This window comes from Siniperca chuatsi, linkage group LG1 (assembly GCF_020085105.1).
Source record: "Siniperca chuatsi isolate FFG_IHB_CAS linkage group LG1, ASM2008510v1, whole genome shotgun sequence".
In the NCBI taxonomy this organism is placed as follows: Eukaryota; Metazoa; Chordata; class Actinopteri; order Centrarchiformes; family Sinipercidae; genus Siniperca; species Siniperca chuatsi.
In genome coordinates, this window is record NC_058042.1 from 24,818,548 (window position 1) to 24,842,281 (window position 23,734).

Genomic DNA, 23,734 nt, shown 5'->3' on the forward strand with positions numbered 1-23,734 from the left:
TTGCATTTAATACACAACACCAGTTTCAAGTGCTTTATACAATAGAAATGCTTTTAATAAGAAATGGAGAAGGAATGTATAGAAATGGCAAAGGTCAGTGAATTTTTAGTAGGCTGAAGTCATATTAAAAAGGAAACGTGTTGTAATTACACTGAACACTGCTTCACTTTGTTTTGTTTTAATTAAGGGAACAATTAGCAGGATGGCCCCCAGGTGACCTGACTGTCAGACATCAAATTCAGACAAGCAATTTGGCTCAAAACCACTGAACCTTTTTGTAATTGTTTTCAATGATTTAAGTTGAAAATGTTTAACTAGCTGAACATCACCCTATGTCAAAACAGGTTTTTATCTGCTGTCCAACTTGATGAAAGCAGTTGCAAAGGTAGGTTTTCTAATGGAAACAGTAAAATATTCATGTATTCTGTTCTCACATTCCCATGTACCTAAGCCACATCATAATACACAATGACAGCCATGACCAAGGAGCTCAAGTAACTTGTGGTTCTATTAATGCAATATTTGGATAACATTACACCTATTCTATTCCCCTCTTTCTGGTAATATTATAAGGGAATGAATAGAGAGACTGGTCTAGATACTGTACGCTCCCCATTCACTGACAACAGCTATGTGTTCAGCATCAGCTATTCTTACAGCTGATGTTACTGCAGTCCTGGAATAATCAGAGGAAACACAACATTCATAATGTATTATCAACGAGAACAGATCCACTGTATTCTATTGTAATGCAATCCATTATAATGCGTCTTTAAAATCCCCCTCCAATCAAAAGATCGTTACTTCACTTGGATGTTTGACTTTCACTGTGCAGAATGATGTCTACGTGGAGTTTGACACTAGAAGGCTGTTTTCACATTCATCTGCAGAAGAGAAGTTTCTCTGTGCTTATCTCATGGTCCAATATGCAACTTACACAAGTGTGATCTGGAAACTTGAAACCTGCAGAGCACACTGAGAAAGGACTTTCAGTAAAGCGTAGAAGACATGACCAGTGGTTAAACTTTTGAAATCAAAAAGATTTTCATATTCATAGAATCTGGATTTTTAAATAACAGAGAATGTTTAAGAATTTTTAGGTAAATTCACGATTTTTGTAGAAAAACCATGCAAGAAACTAATTATTATTGAAAGCAGAGTATTTTATATGTCTTAAAAACATCCACTTCATGGAGGGGATCTTTAAGTATTATGGCAACCTGTTATTATCATAGTCCAAATAATGCAAATTCTACATCTGCTAGGCAAAGCTGTTTTGCTACTTCAGTCTGCAACAGACCTCACCTGTGGTGACAGTGAGCCTGGCTTCATGACTGATGTCCTTCCTGGCAGAGTTGGATGCAACACAGCGGTAGGCACCCTCATCCACCTTGGTCACCTCCAGAATCTGGAGCACCCCGTTAGGAAGGGAAATGAACCTGTTGCGCACAGGGCAAAACAGAGGAAAGGTGGCAGAGGGAGAAAGAGTACGAAGGGGAATGAGAGAGAGAGAAACAACTGAATAAATGTTTTAGTGCCCTGTAGCATGACAACATTCAGCTGATGAACTCTGCTGGGATCCTGCTGGGTCCTCACAGGACTCCATCCTTCTTTATTCAGGAAAGAGGCTATTGTGTACAACCACTACAAGGAGGGGTTGCAATTATTAGTCAAGCAACTCAAAGGGATACAGGGATATAAAGATGAAAGTTATTTCCTGCACATAGACAAGCTCTCAAGCTTCATAGAAGCACAGAATACTCCAAAAAGCAGTATATAAAAATAGTGATTAAATTAATGTATATTGTCTTTTTGGGTACAATGTCTATTTGTAGTTTTTTATGATTTCTACTTTAATCCTACTTGTCTCTACTTCTCCCTCCCTTATGGATGTCAGGTTCCAGACATATTACTCCTGGCCTGCAAGTCAGGCCCCCAGTGCAGGCTATGTAATGTTATCTCACATCCTCTTTATCATAGCCTTTTAATCCCACCCAAATGTGACCAGTGGTAGCCTGTTCAGAAGGGAGGGAGGAGAAGGGAGTGGAGAGGAGGTGAGAGAAAAGAGAGAGGGAGAATAAAGAGGCAGTGGATGGGAAAAACAAGAATAAAAAAAGAAAGAGAAAATGAGAGGAAGACAGGGAGCCATGAATGAAGAGAACATGGGGATACAAGAGTAACAGAAATAGACATGGAAAGGGGATAATAGCGAAGAGAAAGAGCAAGACATGGCAGAGGGGCAAATAGAGAGGAAAAGGCACATTAGAGCAAGAGAGAACAGAGAGAGAGAAAGCCACCCCTTGGCTCATCTTTGTGAGAGGCCATTAACAGCGCCTGAGGTGGGAGAACAACATCCCACCAATAAGACCTTATAAGCAGCGAGCTGTTTGCGGGTCATGCAGGGCTACAGCAGCCATTAGCACTTAGTCCTGTGCAATAAGGCTGGAAACAAATTCCAAGACGTCGGGCCAGCAGAGTCACAGTGAAATGTCAATATCATTAAATGGCCCAGTAAATGAAACTATTTGTGAGAGACAGCTGACAGATGGAGACCTGTCGAGGATGTGGTGGCAGGTGTACATTTTACTTAACCTTAATCCTACCGAGTGGGGTACCTGCTGACCGCAGAGGTATACTCTTTGTCATATCTCACAGTTGCTTTATTCTGTCATTCCAATTTTTCATGACTTTGTCAATTAATTTGTTGTTGTTTATTGTTTCTGTTTTAATTAGTGCTTTTTTAAAATACCAGTGTATTGGGGTCAAAAGCACCCAATTCCTCCTATGCAGTTTTAATAGATGGAACTATTTATTAAGTTCATGTTTGCCATGGGTCCTAATTTAACTTGAAATTACTGAAAACTAAATTATACCAGAATCAAAGGATGGTAAATAAGCAAGTATTAATGTGGATTGTACTTGGGATAAAAGCTGCAATTTGTATTAAGAAAAGTCTATATTTTCGCCCCAGGGACCCCAGTTGGTAGTCCTTGTATGTTAAATATGTTGGTTGGATGAGGGTTAATGTTTTTTTTATCTGTAAGAGCACAGACGGTTCCTATTGAGTGGTTTGTTTTAAACTCTGATTCTTCAATGCTCTTCTAATAGTTGTTGAAACCCAGAATATTTTTGTAACTAAACTGCACTAAAATGATTTGCATGTACATGTATGTTTCATATATTTACTGAACATAAAAGGAACATTTAAATGTCAAACTAGACGAATAATAGGTTTTCTGAGTTTCCAGGTTCACTTTGTAGATGCAGCACATTAACATTTACAGCTGAAAACTAAAGGAAACTGAAAAACTGAAAGGTTAAAGTTTCCCAAAAGGGACTAATACTGGCTCTTTATAAGTGAGTGACAAGTTCATTCCTTCACTAACATCAGTGCAGCATTGAGTGAAATTGAGGAAATTATACAAGAAGACTTTTCACCTTGAAATTCCAAAGCAAATTATTCCAGTGAAAAAGCATATTTATATGCAGCACTTTCTTGTTGTTACATGGAACAAATATAAAACCACAGAGCTACATGGGCTTGAAAAACAAGGTCATTTTGACATGTATGGAACTCAGCATGTGAGTTTTTCTAAATGAGCTGCAAACTGACAGCGACAATATGTTATTGTTGTACAGTGTTATTGTTGCATTAACTAGCTTTCATCTGTACTGGGATTTAATCTTTTGAAAACATCATAAGAATTTGGATTTAACCAATTTAACTAACATGATCTTAGCAGCCCCAGATTTTAAACCCAAATATGTCGGGGCCACAGTCAGCTTGAGTTACTGTATACAGTAAAGCAGTCTTCACATCATATTCACTGACGTGCATAAAAGTCACACGTAGCCTTGTACATATGTGTGTGTTTCCCAAATTAAGTATTTCAAACTATGGTGTAGTTTACTTACATTATAGGAAGGAATTAAACTAGAAAGTCATGTTCCATATAACTTATCATGTCATCTATTTAAATGATTTGATGCCATGATGTAATGGACAATTAGGCCTGTCAGGAAAACTACTTTTGTTGGATGATAATATTGTCCCAGAAAGAATTGCAATAAACAATATTAATGTCATTTTAATACCATTTTATGCCACTGATATAATAATAATATAATAGCATAATAATGCAAGTACACCCTTTCAAAGAGAAATGAACATGGGCCCTGCCCATGGTGAAACTCAAACACAGGGAGCAGACAATGACAGGACAGAAGCAGCGCGACCAGAAGCGACAGCAAAACGTGTTTCAGACTCAGCATAGTTTTTTCTGTTCATTTGGCTTAAGCGCTGTGAAACAAAACGCTCAGGAATTGCACCAAAGTCTTATAATGTAGGGAAAACTCTCCTGTTTATTCTGGCATTGCGTTGGTTAAAATGTTGGTGATATTATCGTGACAGGCCTATGGATAGTAATAGGATATTAATGAGGGAACACATAAAGAGAAAAGTCAGGTAAAAATATAATTAACTAAGAAAATAAAAGAGTAACAAAGGGAATACGTACTCAAAATAGTTGGGTTGAAATTGCAGAAATCCTGAAACAAACCTGAGTTATCACATTGCTCATTCATTGATATATTGTAAGAAAATTAAAAAACTGAAGAGAAGATAAAATAAGGAGAATATGAAGGACAACAACAACACATAGAGGGGTCACCTTGTCTCCTCAGGGACAGCCACGTTGTCCTTTTCCCAGGTAATAATAGGTGTGGGTACTCCCTCAATCTGGCACTCGAAGCGGGCAGCTCCCCCAGCGGGCACTGTTTGTGGTGATGGCTCCTGATGGAATGTAGACAGACCTGAGGATATAGAGGTGATATAGGTCAGGGAGGTATTTATTTTTCCCAGTGGACGGGACACAAAAAATGCCCCATTTATAAACTAATGCTTGTGCAAATGACCTTCTTTTAATGATCTGAAATCTGTGTGTCATGTTGTCTACCTCTGGTATGATGAATAGGACACAGTTTTATTGATGTAGGTCACACATGATGTGACCAACTGTGCAATTATCTTGAAGCCCCGGTCCACAATTGGTCTGCAGCTCCCTTTCCATCAAAGTCCACATGGACGGCATTAGAACACATACCAAGTACACCAAATGAAATGGGCTGCACAGGGGAAAAAGGGTTCTTTACACTAATTGAAGGTTCAAGCCTTAAAGGTGCTATTGATAACACTGATAACATCCAGCCACTAGATGGCGGACTCCCCCTCCCCCCTTCAATTACATTCCAGCGGTTGCCAGTTCGTTGCACAACCTGCATATTTCATGGTCATTTTGCAACATATAGCTATACATTAGCTATAGATTTAGGTTACTTTGTGCAGTGGTGTTTTATGTAATGTTATCTATGGTAATCTTAGGATATGGCTAAATAGCTTTAGGTAACCCTTTTTTCTTGATCATTTAACAATTATAGGGGCCCTATATTGCAACACTTACCGTAAAATGACATTTCAATCATCCTTACACTATATGACATTAGGTAAATATTTACATTTTAATCCAATCAAAGAGTACAGTACAGTACATTGTAGGGATGCTATTAAAACCCACAGTGCTCCACATTAGACAGAGAGCTACAGTAGAAGTTGACGTTAGCTAGCGTTAGTGTTAGCGTAGTGATGACCTGAAGTGTTTTCTTGCTGAAAAGAAATCTCATAGCAGAATATAAAAAACAGCTGAGTGCCACACAGCAACAATGGCTACAGGGAGAAAAGACTACTGTATGATCATGTCAGTATTTTCCAGATTTCTATATTAACGTGAGCACTGTAAAGTTAGCTGTTGAGCTCAACACAGCTGGCTACATGGCTAGCTAGCCACAAGTATCCTCAGCAAAGTGTCTCATAATAGGGCTAACGTTAGACTGCTATATGAGATGACACCCTTAATAACAGTCACGTTTTGGGCCTAAACACTATAATGAGCAGATTTACAGTAGTTCTGAACTTTAATTTACCTTCAAGATGATACATCGGTAATATATTGGGATCCCATGTCCACTCCATTCTTAAAGAACAGCGAACATCTTTTCATAAGCAGACCAGTCCGCCACAATCAAGTTTCCCTGCAAAAACTTGAACTTGCCCCGGGACGGGGTTCTGTCAGACCCTGGCCCACTTCTAAATCCCCTCTGATACGCATCTTCATTATAACATTACATTGTTTGAGGGAACTATAATGTTAGGTAACAGGACGCAACTGTCATTAATGCTAATGTAGCTCCTCAGGGATTTAATTTTTCGAATTTTGACAATCTAACCAGTGTCAACACATTGGTTAAGGTTTTAAGGACTATGACTGTCGGTAGTTGTTGTTGATTTTGTTTAAATATGCAGAACTGTAATTGTATGGGTTATTATATTTTATATAGTTTTATATTATATTATAAAATAGCTAATATGTGCTAATGTCTGTGTTTTTTCCACACTAACTGGCAACTATACCACGTGATACCAATGTCATTATACTATTGGCTCACAAGCCTTGTTAGAAGCAGGAACCAAACTTCAGACATCTCACACAGAGATCAACAAAACATTCATTTTGGACCCGTCAAAATTTTGAAATGATTAATTCACAATCATAATATTTTCTTTTAGGAAAAGTGATACTTTTATTCCGTACCTTTCTAAAAGCTCTGTGGATGTATAATTTTTTTTTTTTTAATATTCGTCTACATAAGAATGTTATCAATATAACCTTTAATACAACCCCATAAAATAAAACTGATCCCATTCACAGTTATTGTTTAAAATATCCAATTATTTCACTTGGTTTACTTTAAAAACCTGCTTAAGTAAATTCAGAATCTGTGTATAACACTAATACAGTCTCTATTTCACAGACTTCTGATTATTGTATTCAGGCCATTTTAGGGATTTTAAAGGTACCATTTTAAATTTTGTAATTTAATTAAAGACTTGTTCAGACCATTTAAATACCCTTGAATGTCCTGATTAGGAGAAATGTGGGGATTTAATCAGGCTTGGCTAGATTATTTCTCTCTCTAGGTCAAGTCTTGGCAGGGCTCCAGTTTGCCTCAACACATTCTCTCACACACACACAGGAAAGCTTCCTACTGTAGATAATACTGAGCACCAGGGGGCAGCAGTGAGCACTGGGGCCTCTAACCTCTGACCCCAACAGGCTGTTGGAGAAGAGAACAAAACCGGTTGGCTGTCCCAGCCACTTCGCCTGTAGCTCTGACTGAGGAGTAGAGAGTGGGGGGTGGATCAAAGGAGAGAGCAGAGAAAGAAGACAGGAAGGCAACCAAGGCAGGAAGAAAGTGAGAAGGTAACATCAAAGAAGGAGACTGATATAACCCAAATGTTATAACCAGGATAGAAAATCCAGCATATATGTAGTAATGGCAGAAAACCAACATTAGCCACATAATAGATTGGAAATCATTATATAACTTTTTTTGTGTGTTAAGTAAAATGTAGCAAAACATCTTGTTGTGGCTGCATAAATAAATGCATCTTAACTCAAATATATTTCGTAATCAAATTCATTCTTCTACATAAATCTACCTTGCAGGAAGGACAAAGTTGATTTACACATTTCAAAGAGCTGCTGCTAAAAGAGATACTGTTTTATTGTATAAGTGATCAAGTGAACAAATTATACAGCTATCTATTTGACATTAGATTCAATCTTTCTTAGAGGTCACATGTAATTAGTTTTCAAAGATACCAATTTCAATTAGGCTACTGTATTTACATTTTACATCAGCGTAACGCTACTCACCACACTTTATACTGTTTTTGTATCCACAAGATTGCCAGTTTCTTCTTATCAAGTGACTTATGACAATTTCCATTGTCAGAACTTAAATTGTGCTGCACTGAATCAAATTATACACCACAACACTGTCAACTCTAACTAATCTTGACTAGCCCGACTTCAATGGCGAAATGTTCACGCAGTCTAGTGAAATTAAAGTACACAAAACTAAGAGTGTAGTGGTATATGAGGCACAGTGGCGTCATGTGCTAAATGCTAATGGCAGTATCCTAAGTGGCTCCCACTGACAATGCTATCGTGCCGACGTTTAGCAGGTATAATGTTTACCATATTCACCATCCTATTTTTCATACATTTGTTCATTAGCACTGAACAAAAAGTACAGCTGAGGCTGAAGGGAATGTCATAATTTCTTTCAGGTTTTTGGTCATAAACCAAACACTGGACAAAGCAAAATTCTGACCAGATAACACCAGTTAGAAGGTAATTTAAGGGATATTACAACTCATCCTGAGGGGGGCATGCATGTCTGTACCAAATTTCATGGCAATTCATCCAATAATTGTAGAGACAATAAACTTAAAATCACAAATGTCCAGCCCCATGGTGGAGCTAGAGGAGTCACAAGTCAAGGGATGACTGGAGTCATTGGGATTCATCCTCTGGGCACCATGGCGGTACCAAATGTCATGGTAACCAATCCAATACCTGTCGAGGTATTTCGCTAAAAACCAAAAATGTAAACCTTCTCGTGTTGCTAGAGGTAAAGTCAGGGAATTACCAAAGTCAGTAGGATTCACTCTCTGGGGATCATGAATGTCTGGAATGAAGGTCAGAACCGAAGTGGTGGACTGACCATCCAACCAGCCAACAGACCAACATTTGCATCCACAGCCACGCCAGCACTGGTTAAAAGGCTGCATAGGAGTGGAGATACAGTGGGATGACATCTGACTTTAAACAAACAAAACTATGGAAGGTAGGACTGAGTGCAGAGCCCGACACTAGCTCCCAAACTTGTTTCTGCTTTAACATAAAACTAACAAGAGGAGCCAGTTTCAGAGGTGGGTGTTTCCAAACTTGCAGCCAATCATAAACTGAAGCTTTCCCAATTTTTTGGACAGATCAAATCACTGTAAACTCAAGAAGACACAGGGCGGACAATCCGAGATTACTCTAACCCCTATCACACCAACTGTCAATCATGGCAACAAACTGGCCATCTGTGTTTTCTTACTGCGCGGAGGGAACAAAGTTTCTCAATGAGTGCACAGAGGCTGACACATTTGCTTGGCCATAGTAGCAGAAAGGTTTTGATTCATTTCAGAAAAAATTTGCTATGACTGTTGTGTAGCAAGCTTTACAGGAGTTGATGATTAACCCCAGCCACTTCCAGTCATTACACAGCATGATGCCCTCATGTAAACACCACCTGTAACACTGCCAGAGAGTCCCTGACAGGGTGCCAAACTCACTGTGTGTGTGTGTGTGTGTGTGTGTGTGTGTGTGTGTGTGTGTGTGTGTAAACTTGAGTGCATGCGTGCCGAGCTATTTGTACCTCAGTGTTTACTCTAGTTTGTGCCTTGATACCTGTACATGGACTGCTTGGACTGGATCACTGTGTGCATCTATGTGCACGAGTGTCGGTGGTGGTGGTGGAGGTGTGTGTGTGGTGAACAGCAGCTGATCAGCGAGAGGGCACATTAGCAGACTTTAATGCAAAGGGGGCAGGGGGTATTCGTGGAAGACACTTTGCCCATGCTGTGATGGAACAATGACAACTAACTGAGCTTCCACCTCTGCTCTGTCAAAGCATAATCATATTAGTCTTTTCCCAGGATTCCATGAGTGTTCCCAAGCCTGCAATGAAATTCAATCGCAGATCCGTCCAGCATAGGGTGGCCATCTTTCCGGGTTTTAGGTCAGACAGTCCGGTTTTGAAATACTGCTTAGTATACATTCTCTTAAGACTTGTGGTCTAAAAAATTATTGGCTGAAAACGATTAGTTAACGATTGGTAAAATAGACGTAACCAAATTAGCCAAGTGGTTTCGTGACGTCACGTCTCGGCAGGCACAGACCCAATCTACCAGTAGCGGTAGGTTAAAAGAATGGTTGAAAGAGCATGGATTCATCACAAAAAGCAGAAAGGACGACTTCCATGCTTTTTGCACGTTTACAGTGACAAATCAGCTGCTGTCTTGACTGGATTTGGATTTGGATGTCTTGTCTAGATTTACAACAATGGAAAACACAACAGTGTTTATCAGAAGCTGAAACTGGCTCAAAAGGACGTGCTTGCTGCAAACTATTAAGCCCATTTTATGCACAATGCAGCAGGCAGCTTGGATGTTGACATTGAAGGAGGAATGCTCCACGATTTTGTGGAAATGCATTGGAGAGGATGCCACTGAAGTATCTGAGATGTATTTTCTCTTCCTCAGTCACATTCTAAAGGTGTTCTCAGACTGCATTGAAGCATCTGAGGCCAAATCATTTAGCATAACCTCTGTGTTTAAGGTAATGACTGAACTGAAAGGGAAACTTGAGAGAAGGCCACATATTTTGGCTTTGCTGTGAACAACAAACTCAAGCAGCAAACCCCTGATCTGGCTAAGAAATGTGAGGCTGATTTTATTGTTTTCTATGAAAGAGCCAAGAAATATGTGAGGCATAACTTCTATGAAAACAGTTTTCATAGCAAAATGTCAAAGCTTGGCCTCACAACTGCTTTGTCTAATGTAGAATACAGTGATGCAGTCCAGACCTGCAGTGTGAAAGACATTGATATGGATAAACTCAATGAGGAATATGGCATGGTGGAAGCTATTCTTATCTCTTCAGAAATGGAAGGTTGCCACAGTGAGGAGCGGTATCTGAAACTGTTTTCCAAAGCAGATGTCCTACTTGTGAATCTGAGGAAGGTCAGCGCCTACATCTTCTGCATCCCATGTAGCAATGCACATACAGAATGTGTCTTTTCAATAATGAACTCAGCATGCAGAAATGAGAGACATCGTCTGGATGTGGACAGTGTCAAGGCAGAGCTGCAAATTTGTGACAATTTCACATTTGAGTGCACAGACATGTACAGGAAATTCATTGCAAACAAAAAACTCTTGGAAGCAGCCAGTATCACAAACAGACATTCAAACATGTGTTGAGTACGCAATAGATTTGGGATTTTATTTTTCAGTTTTTATCCTGGCTTCACTGAATCCTGCAAAGTGTCCTCCTTTTTGGTATTATGGAAATGGCCGCCCTAGTCCGGCACCATGCTGAACACACTCTCAGATATTGCAAAGTTGACACTGTTCTGCCCGGGATTGTGATGGGCAATTTTTTAGAGTAATGCACCCAGCAAATGTGAAAAATCAAGCCATAGGGTCATATGTCAAATTGTTTCCTAGCAACAATATCTTTCTACATTTAAAAAAAACATTATCAGGCAGCTCCTTGGGCACTGCTCTATGTAAAGTGTGTAGCCCATCTCTCCTTTCTTTGCTCTCTCTCATTTGCCTTTTTTCATCGCTTCTCTCTATCCTGCCCTTGACTTTTCCTCCGACTCTATGTCTTTGTCCGTCCCTCTATCTGTGCCTCACTCTTTGGCCCCACAGCTATCAGATTGCAGCGTTTTCCCCCTCCCCTTGTGCAAGCAGATAATTCCACCCGAGACCTCTTGGATACCCAGCTTTCAGACTGACTTAACAGTGTGAAAATCCATCAAGCATGCCCCAAGCTTCAACAGATATTTGTAATAGCTACTGGAAAATATGTGCGATTTTTTTTATTTCATATTGACAATAAGCTGCCCTTTTTAACATTATAAAGGTGCTAAACTCTGTCAGTTTTCACATGCATGCAGGTAAGACCTGGCAAACAGCAACATTGACAAAAGAAATCCATTTACGGGTTAGGAATTTTTTCTTTTCCAAGTAAAACATTTCAGCATGGACATGTTCTTATAATGTTGGATGTCCTTGAACTACCATTTCTCATCTTGTAAAGTGATTCTCCTCCTCCATTTTTTAATCTTTTCATGGGCATGGGGTGCATAGAGTTGTACATTTTTGAGGAAATGATGAATTTTGTATGCATTAAATAGGCTGCCTCAAGAAAAGAACTTAAAATCACGTGACTCTCATGTCAGTTGAAAATAAAGATGTACACATCAAATAAAGTCCAAAATGTGTGTACAATATATCCATCTGTAAAGCTTGACATAAAAAGAAAATGGACTATTCTACAACGTCTTTTGTAAATGAAAAGCAAAAACTTAAACTATAAACAGCTTGTTTGTATGGAGGAGAGAGGACACTCTTTATGGTTATGACATCAGCTCTTTGATTGATATGGGTTGCGAAAGCTGGTAGGGATTAGGACATATTGACATTCACCTCAGCAGTCTCATAATGAGGAAGGTTAATTGGTCTAATTATCATTAAAAGCTGCTTTTTCTTCAGCATCATTTACCTGTGGAAGTATTTGGGAAATGTTATGTGAACACTGTATGTGGCCTCTGGCATTTTGCCAAGAAAAGGGTGAGTTAGAAACTGAAATACTGTAGTGTAGACCTATTTACATTTTTATCTGCATTTAAAGAGGGAGCAGGTCTCTTTCACTGTCTCTCTCCCTCTCCGACACATTCACATGCTTTTAGACAAGGCCACATGCATCATATACTGCGACAGGGAAACTGGAGCAGGTGGCTTTCGTAATGTGTTTTCACAGATGTGATCTCTGCTACGTTCACTCTTCAGTCTCATTTCTGCTAGAGAAGACGCAGTAGGAAATGAGAACGTCTGCTCATTGTCAATGTTGAGGCAGTTCGGCTTCAACCTCCTGCACACCGGTCACATATATCTCATAGACTTTTGCTGATGATTTAATAAAAAAAAAACACATACACATACATGCATACATACGCGCATGCAAACTGAAGGTCATTCTTAATGGTCTCTGAAGTCTCTCCTTTCACCATCCCCACAAACTCTCTTCAGCCTTTTCTGCCTTCCTACTCCCACCATTCATCCAGCATCCCCCTCCCTGCCCTTTACTCCTTATTGTTCCTCAAACAAGAGATCCTCATAAATAGGCATGTGACAGCTGACAAAAGCTGGGGAATCCACAAAGGATACTGTCTCATTTTACACAAAGCTAATGACTATATAAAGACTACCACTTACCAGTGTGAGAGAACGAGGCCTACTTGGAGGGGCGATTAAAAAGCTACAGCCTGTCCTCTCGTCCCTCACACATGCATCTTCCTGTTCATTTCTTTCATTTCCACTCACTCTTCCTCCTTCACTTTGTGCCTTTTAACAGTTGTTTAAGGGTGCACCTGTTCCCAGGACACTTGTTAATGCTCCACCAGAGAATAAGTCTCTATCTGAGGCAGAGGAGAACCAAGTTCATCTCTATCCATGCAAGGAAATTTCCTTGACATATCTGACAAATTACATTGCTCAAACCAATATTCTTACAGTGATGCTGTGACCTATCTCTTCCTGAATTTCTAGCATTTTGAATGCCCCAGCACATACATACAGACCACAGTGCATGTGTAATGACAGTAAAGTAGCTGTAGTATACAATATTTTCATATGATGCAATCACAATTTTTCAGACAGCAGGAGTGCCTTCATAATATTAGCTACCTCCTCTCTTATCCCTTGTCTTTGTTTCGTGACTCAATCTAACCTAATGAACATTACTTTTGCAGCTTCACCTTAGTGCTGTAACTAACAATTACTTTCAACAAAATGTCAGAAAACTGTTGCAAAAGTCCATCACATTTTCCCAGAGGGGATGTCTCCAGATGTCTTGTGTTGCCCGACCAAGAGTCAAAACCACCCAAAGATAGGCAATTTACTATCGTAGAAGACTACAAAAACCAGAAAGGCTGGAACCAGTAAATATGTAGAATTTTATGTTTACATTTTTATGACTAAAATCATTTCACCTCTACTCCATCTATTGAATTATTTTTCTTTCCAAAGCAGCTTTGCTAATGAGAAGTGTTAAAGAATATATATATACTAATGAAAACAAACGCCACACTTGGAATCATACATGAACATGCAAGAGCCCTGCAGGACTTTATCTACTGGACACCTACTTGCTAGAAGGACATTTATAGTCCTGCTGGTCAGGGCTCCGAGTGCGCTGGCACTCACACAGCTGTAGCCCCCCGCCACACCCTGGGGAGGCTGGCCATCCTTAGAGGTGGGCAGCAGCAGGAGGGATCCGTTGGCCAAATACTGCAGGAAGTCACCCCCCTCCAGAGGCAGAAGCTGGCCATCCTGAAGCCAGGTGACATTAAAAGGTGCGTCACTGGCCCCAAGGTTGCAGTCCAGCAAGAGGGGCAAACCTGGTTCCAACACTACATGGCTGGGCCCAGCCCCGCAGCTCAGCTCGACCGAAACAGGCTTTTCTGTGTGGGACAAAGAAAGAAAAGTTTGTTAACCATGCTCTGTACCTGCAGCAGTCTAGCTTAAGATAAGTTCTTTATTCTAAAAACTATGTCCCTAAATTTTCCCTTTCTAATGCATTTATCAGTATAACAATATATACAGAGCATCGCTGCAACCCTCTGCAAGAACCTTTATTGTTCTGTGAAAAATATCACAGCTCAACTATAAATTAAATATTGCACTTCTTCTTCATTGTTCCCATTATTCATACAACTGTCTCATTTGTCATTTTTGGCTATTTTTGTCTACTGCGTCAATTCCAGCATTTGGCAATTTGTCATTTTATAACACAACATCAATAGAATCAATAGTGTTGGCAGCACAGATGAATAGGGGTAATGCATTCCAGAGGGTGTTTTGGGGACAGAGGAGGCCAGAGGAGGAGGAGGAGGAGGAGGAGCTTTGAAAAATGAAATGGGTGCAGTGACATGAAGGGATTTGTATGTCAGCAGCAGGACATTAAAGTCAGTGAGAGAGAGGGGAAGCCCTGTAGTGAGATGGTTGATGGTGAGCTGGTGTAAGATGAGCAGCAGAGTGCTACATAAACTGCAATCAACAGAGATGTTGTTGTTTAACCACAGCAATGTTAGCATGCCAAAACTTCAGCATTCTTATTTTGAATAATTTAATAACTCTTTTTAAGTTCAGTATTTTATTAAACACAACATAATACTGAAAGAAAGTTGCAAATGAAATGAAAATGAATGCATTCATGGTATCAGACAACACAAGAACATCTGTATTCTTCCTAGTGCACTTTTCATCCAGATGTTTTAACACACTCCTTGCAATTTACTTTATCCCCTATTTTTATAATACTGTATCTCGCTTCTTTCCCCTCTATTTTACAACAGAAAGTGCCGTGAAACAGTATTAATTCAGTTCTGTGAAGAACAAGATGGAAGGATAAAAAGGTCAAAAAAATTCTCTCAGGAGAAAAGAGAATTAATGAAAAAAGAAGAGGGGAAAGATCAAGAGAGATTCAGAGATGGAAGATAAAAAGAACTGAAGACTTCTTGACTGACATGATGGCAGATAATTATCTTTTATGGAGGAGGCTGGATAGCATTAGACACATAAGGGAAAAATGCGAAAAAGTAAGGGTCAATAGTAGCTCTACATTCACTTTGAAGAAAATAAATCACCTCTGCAAACACTGCATCCCTACAAACTGTATATATCCATCATACTTCTTGTGAAATCTTTTGCACACATTACAGTGTTAACACGGGTTTATGTATATATATATATATATGTGTGTATAATACTGAAAATTAAGGTTAGGTTTCTTTAAAAGTCATTACTGTACCTGTACAAGTAATATCATTTAAACTTCCCTTCTATTGTTCATTTGACAAACCTCTTTGTGAATTCAGGTATTTTCTCAAATACATACAGGCACACACACACACACACACACACACACACACAGACAGGCAGGTTTCTTTCTGCTTCTCTTTCTCTGGCGTTGGATTAATTAAGTTAATGGGAGATGGAATTTTTTCCTTGATTAAATGAGGCCTGACCCCCCACCATCATTTCCTGATGAAGAGGCTGGGTAATGCTGAGAAAAGCTGCACAGCGCTCTGGCACGCACGCACACACACACACACGCACACACACACCTTCCATGGAGACAACATAAACATGCATGCACACACATGCACCCAAAACCCATACATACAGAGACACATACAGGCACACATGTAGAAAACACCAAAACACGCTCACAATCTTGTCAGAACAGAAACACTCGCGTACAAGCGCGCCAACACACACTAACACAGATCACCTCCACGGCTCCTCTCTTCCTCTCTCCCATTTCAATTAATTAGGTCTCATTAAGTCATTAAAACGTTAGCAGCCATTTCCCAGCTCACTGCCAATAGTTTCACTTGGCGAGAGGTGGGGATCATTCTGCGTTGGATATGGAAATCATTACGACTCACTGGAGTAGAGGTGTAATGAAGAACATACAAAATAGGGGAAAAAAAGCAGGAAAACACTAATTTCCTTTTAGTGAGGTTTAGACATCTTAATGGGTGTAAAACTAATTATATAATAAGATGAAATTAAAGATAGGTGTTCAACCTAGAAAAGTTACTTCAGAACCGAGGACTAGCATGACCTACTATCCATTTAAAAAGCAGGCAAGGTAAGCATATCACATATTTCAAGTAGTTCATCTGGGAATAAAACACTTGATATCCACACACACAGCACCAGAAACCTCGGCATGCCCTAGATTTGCGGCCATGTGCAGCACACACACATACAGTATACACGCATTTTCACACGCTAACACGTACCGACACGCACTCACCCATTACAACACACACAGACACATGCACGCCCACACAGTAACTGTCAGTGTCTCATGAGGACAGAATGTGGTGAAGGGGGATCTGTGAAGTGGCCATTTTGCCATTTCACTGTACAAATGGGAGCTGCTGGAAAGGACAGGGTGCACTCTGGGATATAGTAGCGGCTGTGCGATCTCACTGAGCTGTAGTGAATGGATTGTGATGGCACTGCGCCAAGCGGTTCATAGCTTACTCTAAGTAGAGAGAGGACAGCGGTTTACAAAAGGGAGAAAGAGGATGAAAGAGAGGCCGACAGACAACAGGAGACCATCAAAAACAGACAAAAAGATACAAAGAAGCAAACATATCACACATAAATGATATTACACAAATTTGACACCTTATCTGGATTTGTGTACCTCAATACTACTACCATATATCATGTGGATAAATGGAGAAATTGATAGACTTAAGACTGATTTGTAGTCTTATTTACAATGAAGAGAGACAAAACACACACAGACAAAGAAACAGATTGTCCCTGTTTGTCACTCAGACAGAGAAAAAGAGAGAAAAGGTAGGAGACATGGAGAGGTTAGGAGGGCAGTGCTCTCGATACCATCAACACTTATTCTGCTAGTCCATTTCTGTTAATGGATCACCTATTCACAAAACGTTTGGGAGAACAGAAGGAGAAAGAGGAGGAGGAGGAGGAGGAGGAGGAGAGTGACCCAACACAGCGAATATTTCACCCGGCCCAGCTCACTGTCAACAGAGACTGGACACCCCATGACCCAGAGGCCACAGCTCAGGTTTCCACAGCCTCTAAAGTGAAGCTATACAATACCTCAGGCCTTTCAGGAACTAGACACAGCACAAAGAGGCTCGGCTAAAAGAGTCCAAAAACTGGTGCTCCATGTAATGAAGTGAATTTTCTTTTTACCCGATGCGGATACCCCAGTATAACATATGCTGTCGTTTGCTGCTGTTTTGCACAGTTATTAGTTTGTCCTGATTTACAACATGTTGGCTTTTATATATTTATATATCACAGTTATAAAAGATGACATTTAAACAAAACTAACTATGAAAGCGGCTCTGTACTTGGGCAGATGGTGGCGCTGGATGAAAAGATCACTAGTGATTATAATCCATCCTGAGGGTAACATGGATATCTGTACCAAATGTCATGGCAACCCATCCAATAGATGTCAAGATATTTCACCAAAAAATAAAATTGTCAACCTCATGGTGGAGATAGAGGAAATGTCAGGAAATCCCCAAAATCAGTAGATCTAATCCTCCAGGAATTCCTGTACAAAATTTCATGGCAATTCATCCAACAGCCAAGTTGTTGAGATATTTCAGTCTGGACAAAGTAGAACTACACTATGGCTAAAAACTGCTGAAGTGCCAAGTAGGCTGAGTGAGGTCACAAACTTAAAAAGGCATAGAATGTAAGGTAAGAAAGGGAAAGAAAGGATATAAGACAAAGAAAGAGACCCAGAATTACAGAGGACTGAACAGTGCAGATAAGATCAGGGCAGCCTTTAGACTCAACTGAAAGAGAGCAGCGAAATGTGATTAAAGATGCTTTTGTGAAGAGGGACAACTAACACACTCAAATACACTGATAACCAGATTGCCTTGTACCTCCTGCTAAATCAACACAGCGGCAATAGATAATTGCTGAGTTGTTCCTGAATGATATAAGCAATGTGTTGTATTGTACATATAGGTAGTACAACAGGGTTGTAGGACATCACTATGGTCTGAAACCTAAATACAGGCTGAGTGGACAGGGACAGATGGTCTGATTGATAGCACTGGGCAGATCCCAGCAGGAAAACTCCTGTGTGTGTGTGTGTGTGTGTGTGTGTGTGTGTGTGGTGGTGGGGGGGTACCACAAACCAAACCTCAAATCAAGCTCAACTTGTGCTCGCCTGTTGTTTCAGCAGGGCCTTTGTTTGCTAATTCTATTACTTTACATCAATAGCAACAAGGTAAAAAATAGCCCAGTCACTTACATGTGCTTGTGGCCAAAGACTATCCAGCATGTGAACAAATCGATATTTTCAAGCAGAGAGACAGCTACGATAAAACCTGCAGGGAGATAGAGGCTCTAAGGTTTCAGTATGCAGGTGGAAATGCCCAAGTAATAACAAGAAACAGAAAGTCTCACTGACAGACGCACCTCACTGCTGTCTAAATATTTTTATCTAGTAGGCTTCATCTCTGGCTTTCCATGTTAAAAATGTTGCCTTAGGCATTGGATTCTTTCTGTATATATGTAAAGCACCATCAGGAATCTGTAGCATGCTCTATTCAACCCTCTTTATGAGTCTTAAATTGCTCTGTTGGCAAATTAAAACTCTCTGTTTACTAGTTAAGCAATGCTACACACAGAGGGCTCAACATTTCACTGAATCCACAGTGAGGCTGTGAGTCACTCAACAAACTGAACAGCTGCCGTGTCAGGTGTTAACCATTCCAGCTGTGTTTCCTCCCATGATGATACAGCAGGGTTCTTTTCATACCCAGTCATCTTAACCACAAACACACACACTCACTTTCACTGTCCAATGGCTGATACAATGAATCAAATATTTTAGTCTGACCTTGGGCACAAGTTGACTGAGTTTACAAATACCGACAGGCTGCAAAATTAATAGAAGAAAATGTGCTTTATTCACTTTAAAGGCTGCACATTTTTCTCTGATGTAAAACTATTTCCAGCATCTTTATAAATTAAAGTATCCCTCCACTCACAAATGTGTTTTTCTTATGTTTATGTCCCCTAAAATGTCAGAACTTGACTTTACTGACTTCTATTTGTGCAAAGTTTGTCACTAGAGAGGTGTTTTGACATTCCTCTACTGAAGGGGGAGATGTCGGTACACTTCCCTAAAGTCTGAGATTCAAACGTACTCCGGGCAAGCTAGATTTGGGATGTCATAAATTCGAAAGCCAATAGCAACACCACCAGCAAAGAAACCTAAAACATCCAGCGCAAAGTGGACTTGTCAGTACAGAGCGAGAGTTTGCACTAAGTTAGCGTAGTGAAAGTTTTGACAGCAAACATGGTAGAGTGTGCAGTTTTTGGGTGTAAACCGGACCCTGGAGCTTCCTTTAAGAGATCTACTAACGTTTGGTATTAACTACACTTACCATTCTGATACGTGTGCTAGTCGCTGATTGTGGCGCACAATAGACTCCTCATCTGGGTCTGACTGGGGCTCAAACATGTACGGGAGGCTGAATCTCTCCGATGCTTCCATTAACTCTAGCCATCTTGACCGGTCGTGCACTGCTCTCTCACCATGGATGTATGTCTCTCACCCACATCCATGCTCTCAGCAGCACTGGTCAGCCTAACACACACCCTTTTGCGGCTGCCAGTTGAGGCATAAAGCCAGAATATTTCGGTGAATTAAAGATTTATTTTGACCAAACGAGACTGGTGACTGTTGGAACAGTGGAAAGACTAACAAAGATGGTTTTGTTGAGTTTTATTTTGTTTCTGTCCAGTTTGAATGTGGAAGTGTGTTGAAGTGTGTTTTACGACGAGCAGCAAGTTAAAATTACTGTTTTTCTCAATGAAGTCTGACGGGCCATAGCATCCTTTTGTTTTGGTCTGAGATGCTGGTGCTCTAGTGCGACATTTAGTGGCCGTGACCCCTGGCCTCCAGATCAAGTGGCATATTGTAAATGTTTACTTTAACTTAAAACCAACCAAATCTAAATTATTGCCATCTAATTATCGCCCAAAAGCACATTATTGACATTTTGAGATGAAAAAGAAATAGTTCTTTTCATTATTAATTAATCTGATGAGTATTTTGTTCTATTAATCGATTAGTTGCCCAAGTTGACATATTCAAATTTCTTCTTTTGTCCGACCAACAGTAAAAAACCAGGGATGTTTAATTTACTCAGTCTTACTCTCATAGAAGACTGAGAAAACCAGCAAAAATTCATAGTTGAGAATTTGGAACCAGTGAAAAAAATTACTTAAATCATTATTATTATTAACCAGTTTTCTGTCGATCAACTAACTGATTAACCAACTAATCGTTTCAGCTCTAAATAGTACCCAAACTTGCATAATGAGACTTTTCTGTATTTTTCAACCTGCCTTTTGCACCTCTCACGCTGTTTTATTTGTACAAAAGCTCTACGGTCCAACATCTAATATGGAAAGTTTCCATGTTTTGCATACAGTAATGAACCACAAATTTGACGTTTACACTTATGATCATCAAGATCATGCAGTGACCCTCTTCTCAAAGCCAGTGGAACAACAAATGGCATGAGAGCGTATAATGAAAAAAAGAGGGGTTGTGGTGAGACAAACATGGCTCCTGTGTCCCACTGAATGTGTGTGTACAAGAGGGAGAAAGGGAGCAGAGTAGAGAATGAGAGAGAGGGGGGCGTACCGGTGCAGTCCCTCGTGCCTCCTGCTCTATGTACAGTGCTCATCCATCCCAGTCAGACATCCTCCAATCACAGAGCAGCGTTCCTGCATGCAGGGCCTCCCAGCAGCATGGGGCCTCCACATGGCCATGTCAAGTGCCAGGCCCACTTGCATGAGTCAACAAAGTGAGCAATAAAACTAACATGGGAGTAACATGGGAGATCCAAATCAGAATCTGTTTGTTCACACAGCAGCGCGCTGAATGTTCAGGAATTTGTGCTGGTGACACTGGTGCATGAAACGGTATACTGGTAACGTGAAGCTTCCCAGTATGTAGAGACAAAAGCAGGACAATGAGACACTGGATGGTATTATGGGCGACAGGCAGAACAGTCTAAAAATACTCCCCTCTTACTCAACTCTGTTCTTTGAAGTGAGGCACACGTACATTATAACGCTTATGTGCAAGGATCAGGGTTGAGCATCTCACACAAGGTCAGGATGATGAATGAGACTGCTATGTGACACTACCTGGTACATGCACTGAGAAAGGGCACACTGCACTGAGTGGAGTATTATGCTCACTCTGGGGTTCTCAACAATGACACTTTCCATCACTGATGTGAGAGAGACGTGCTGTGAGTGATATACTCCATTTGAATGAGAACTAAAGGGTGTGTGTACTCAGTGTGAATGCACAAATGATTGTTCAAGATATTTATAAATGTGTGTATTGTATGATGGATGATGGTTACACGGACTATATGAGCAGGAGCAGGAATTAAGGCACAGTCTACTGCTGCGCTTGCACTAGAATTATCAACCCTCCTTTGATTTCTATGCATGTGAATCTTCTGAAATGTCTTTCTCTCCGCAGCATGTACTCATCAATATATCATAACTCTTTTTTAGATTTGTCTATCTTTATCCACACCTTCCCACCTAAACGGCTACCTTCAGTCAGTGCAACTCCTCTGCTCTCATGTGACCAAGCAGACAGCAGGGAGAAATGAGAAATGGAAGGAACTTGAATGCAGGTTAGTGACCAAGTGAGCACCGCCAGACTGCTGCTTCTCTCTCTCTCTCTCTCTCTCTCACACACACACGCACACACACTACTACACTGTATAAAACTACACTGTATAAAACTACACTGGTAGAAAAAAAGCTAAAGCAATGAAAATAAAAAGTGAGAAATCAAGTTGTACCAGGTACCAAAATTCCAAAACCACCTGAGTAAATTTGTGGAATGACAGAAAAATATAATACTATAATGAACTGGTTGACCGCCTCCCTTTGATGTCCGGCTACCTCATTACACAAAATATTGCTGCAGCTTCACTGAAGCAGTCTTGTAATGTTTACATAAAGATGATGTTCAAGACTGCCACCACTGTCAGTGGAGTTGGGGCTATGGATAGAACAAGTGCTGGGATTAAAATGAGGTATGATCAGGCCTTGGACGGAGGTTAGTGCTGGCTCCACGCTTGCTCAGATAATATACTGTATACCACTGTCAGCGAAGCTGTGACCCTATTCTGAGCCGCAGCTCAAATCACATCATGTAAAGTTATCAATTATACTCTATGGTGAACTTCAATGACCTAGTAAGCCAACATGATGAAATCCACAATCCATCTCAGTTGTATCATTGCAGGGGTAATATCTATTTGTGCTCTGGGATCAAAGAATTAACAGATAGCAGCATTACCAAAGCACAACATGGAATTGAGGTGCAACTCAGTGCAAAAGCTGCTGTAGGAGAATATTGCTATAGGTCCTGTAGGGCATTATATATATTGGTGTCATCTGAAAAGTATGACCTTGTATGTCTTACCTGTCTTCATGGTAAGTTGCTAACTGTTTGTGAAATACATACTGGAAAGTTAATAAACAATGACCCCATCATTTCCCCTTTTCAATATAACTAATATAACGTTATACCTGTCCCTGACAACCTCCATGTCGCTCGTGCTTATCACATCTGTTTGCTATGTTAGCCAGCTATAGTTTGTCAGTACAGTCAGTAACGTAGCAGATTGAAAGGTAAGCATCAGAGCATCTTTCTGCAGCCCTGCAACAACGGTGGTGGTTTGAGGCTCTTTAGTGTTGACTTCATTCATTCTTCGTTGTTACCTAGTTGGTGATATGCAATGCAGGAAAGTAAATAAATAACATCCCCATCTTTAACTCTCCGTGAAAACAAGCTTATCATACTCGTTAATGTTATACATTAACAGCAAAATATTGCTAAAGATGACATGTTTTGATAAGCAAGAAAAAAGCATTTCTGATTGGAATTCAATACATTGAAATATTGCATCGGAATCAAACTCCTTCACCCTTATCTGTCCTCAGTGAGCACAATGGGGAACATTTATGAGGACAAGAGGATATCCCTGGCAGGTGTAAATGCCGAGAAGCTATGCTTATTTTTTTACAACCTGCCCCTGTCAGCAATTGACTGATACTGAACATACAGTACTGATGTTAATTTAGCTATTTATTTTATTTTTATTTATTCTTTATTTTCTCAGTGTTCAATTGGTGACAATGTATATATTAAATTATTTAACATGTTAAAGAATAATATATAATATATTTAATTTAAATATTATTTAATAAACTTATTTGTTTAAGAAAGCAACCTTCTGAGTACCTTAGGCATATCGGTGCAAAATTGGTGTACAATCCACATAGAACAGGTCTATTTTCATCCCAGCTCAAAAATTTACTATATCGGCCGACATATCGGTAATCGGTGAATTTTTCCCC

At 40.0% G+C, this 23,734-nt stretch overlaps 1 protein-coding gene across 3 annotated transcripts in view; it reads right to left on the reverse strand.

The window, feature by feature from the left end:
• igdcc4 (immunoglobulin superfamily, DCC subclass, member 4) overlaps positions 1 to 23,734 on the reverse strand; it is a 55,374-nt gene that overhangs the window by 24,070 nt on the left and 7,570 nt on the right. For 2 of the 3 annotated variants that reach the window (XM_044198133.1, XM_044198143.1), the window contains exons 2-4: positions 13,888 to 14,202; positions 4,671 to 4,812; positions 1,306 to 1,439 (exon numbers count right to left, since the gene is read on the reverse strand). In XM_044198133.1, coding sequence (XP_044054068.1) covers positions 1,306 to 1,439; positions 4,671 to 4,812; positions 13,888 to 14,202 — 591 coding nt within the window. Of the gene's footprint in view, positions 1 to 1,300; positions 1,440 to 4,670; positions 4,813 to 13,887; positions 14,203 to 23,734 lie in introns of those variants that run through there. The other variant, XM_044198152.1, reaches the window with a different exon arrangement.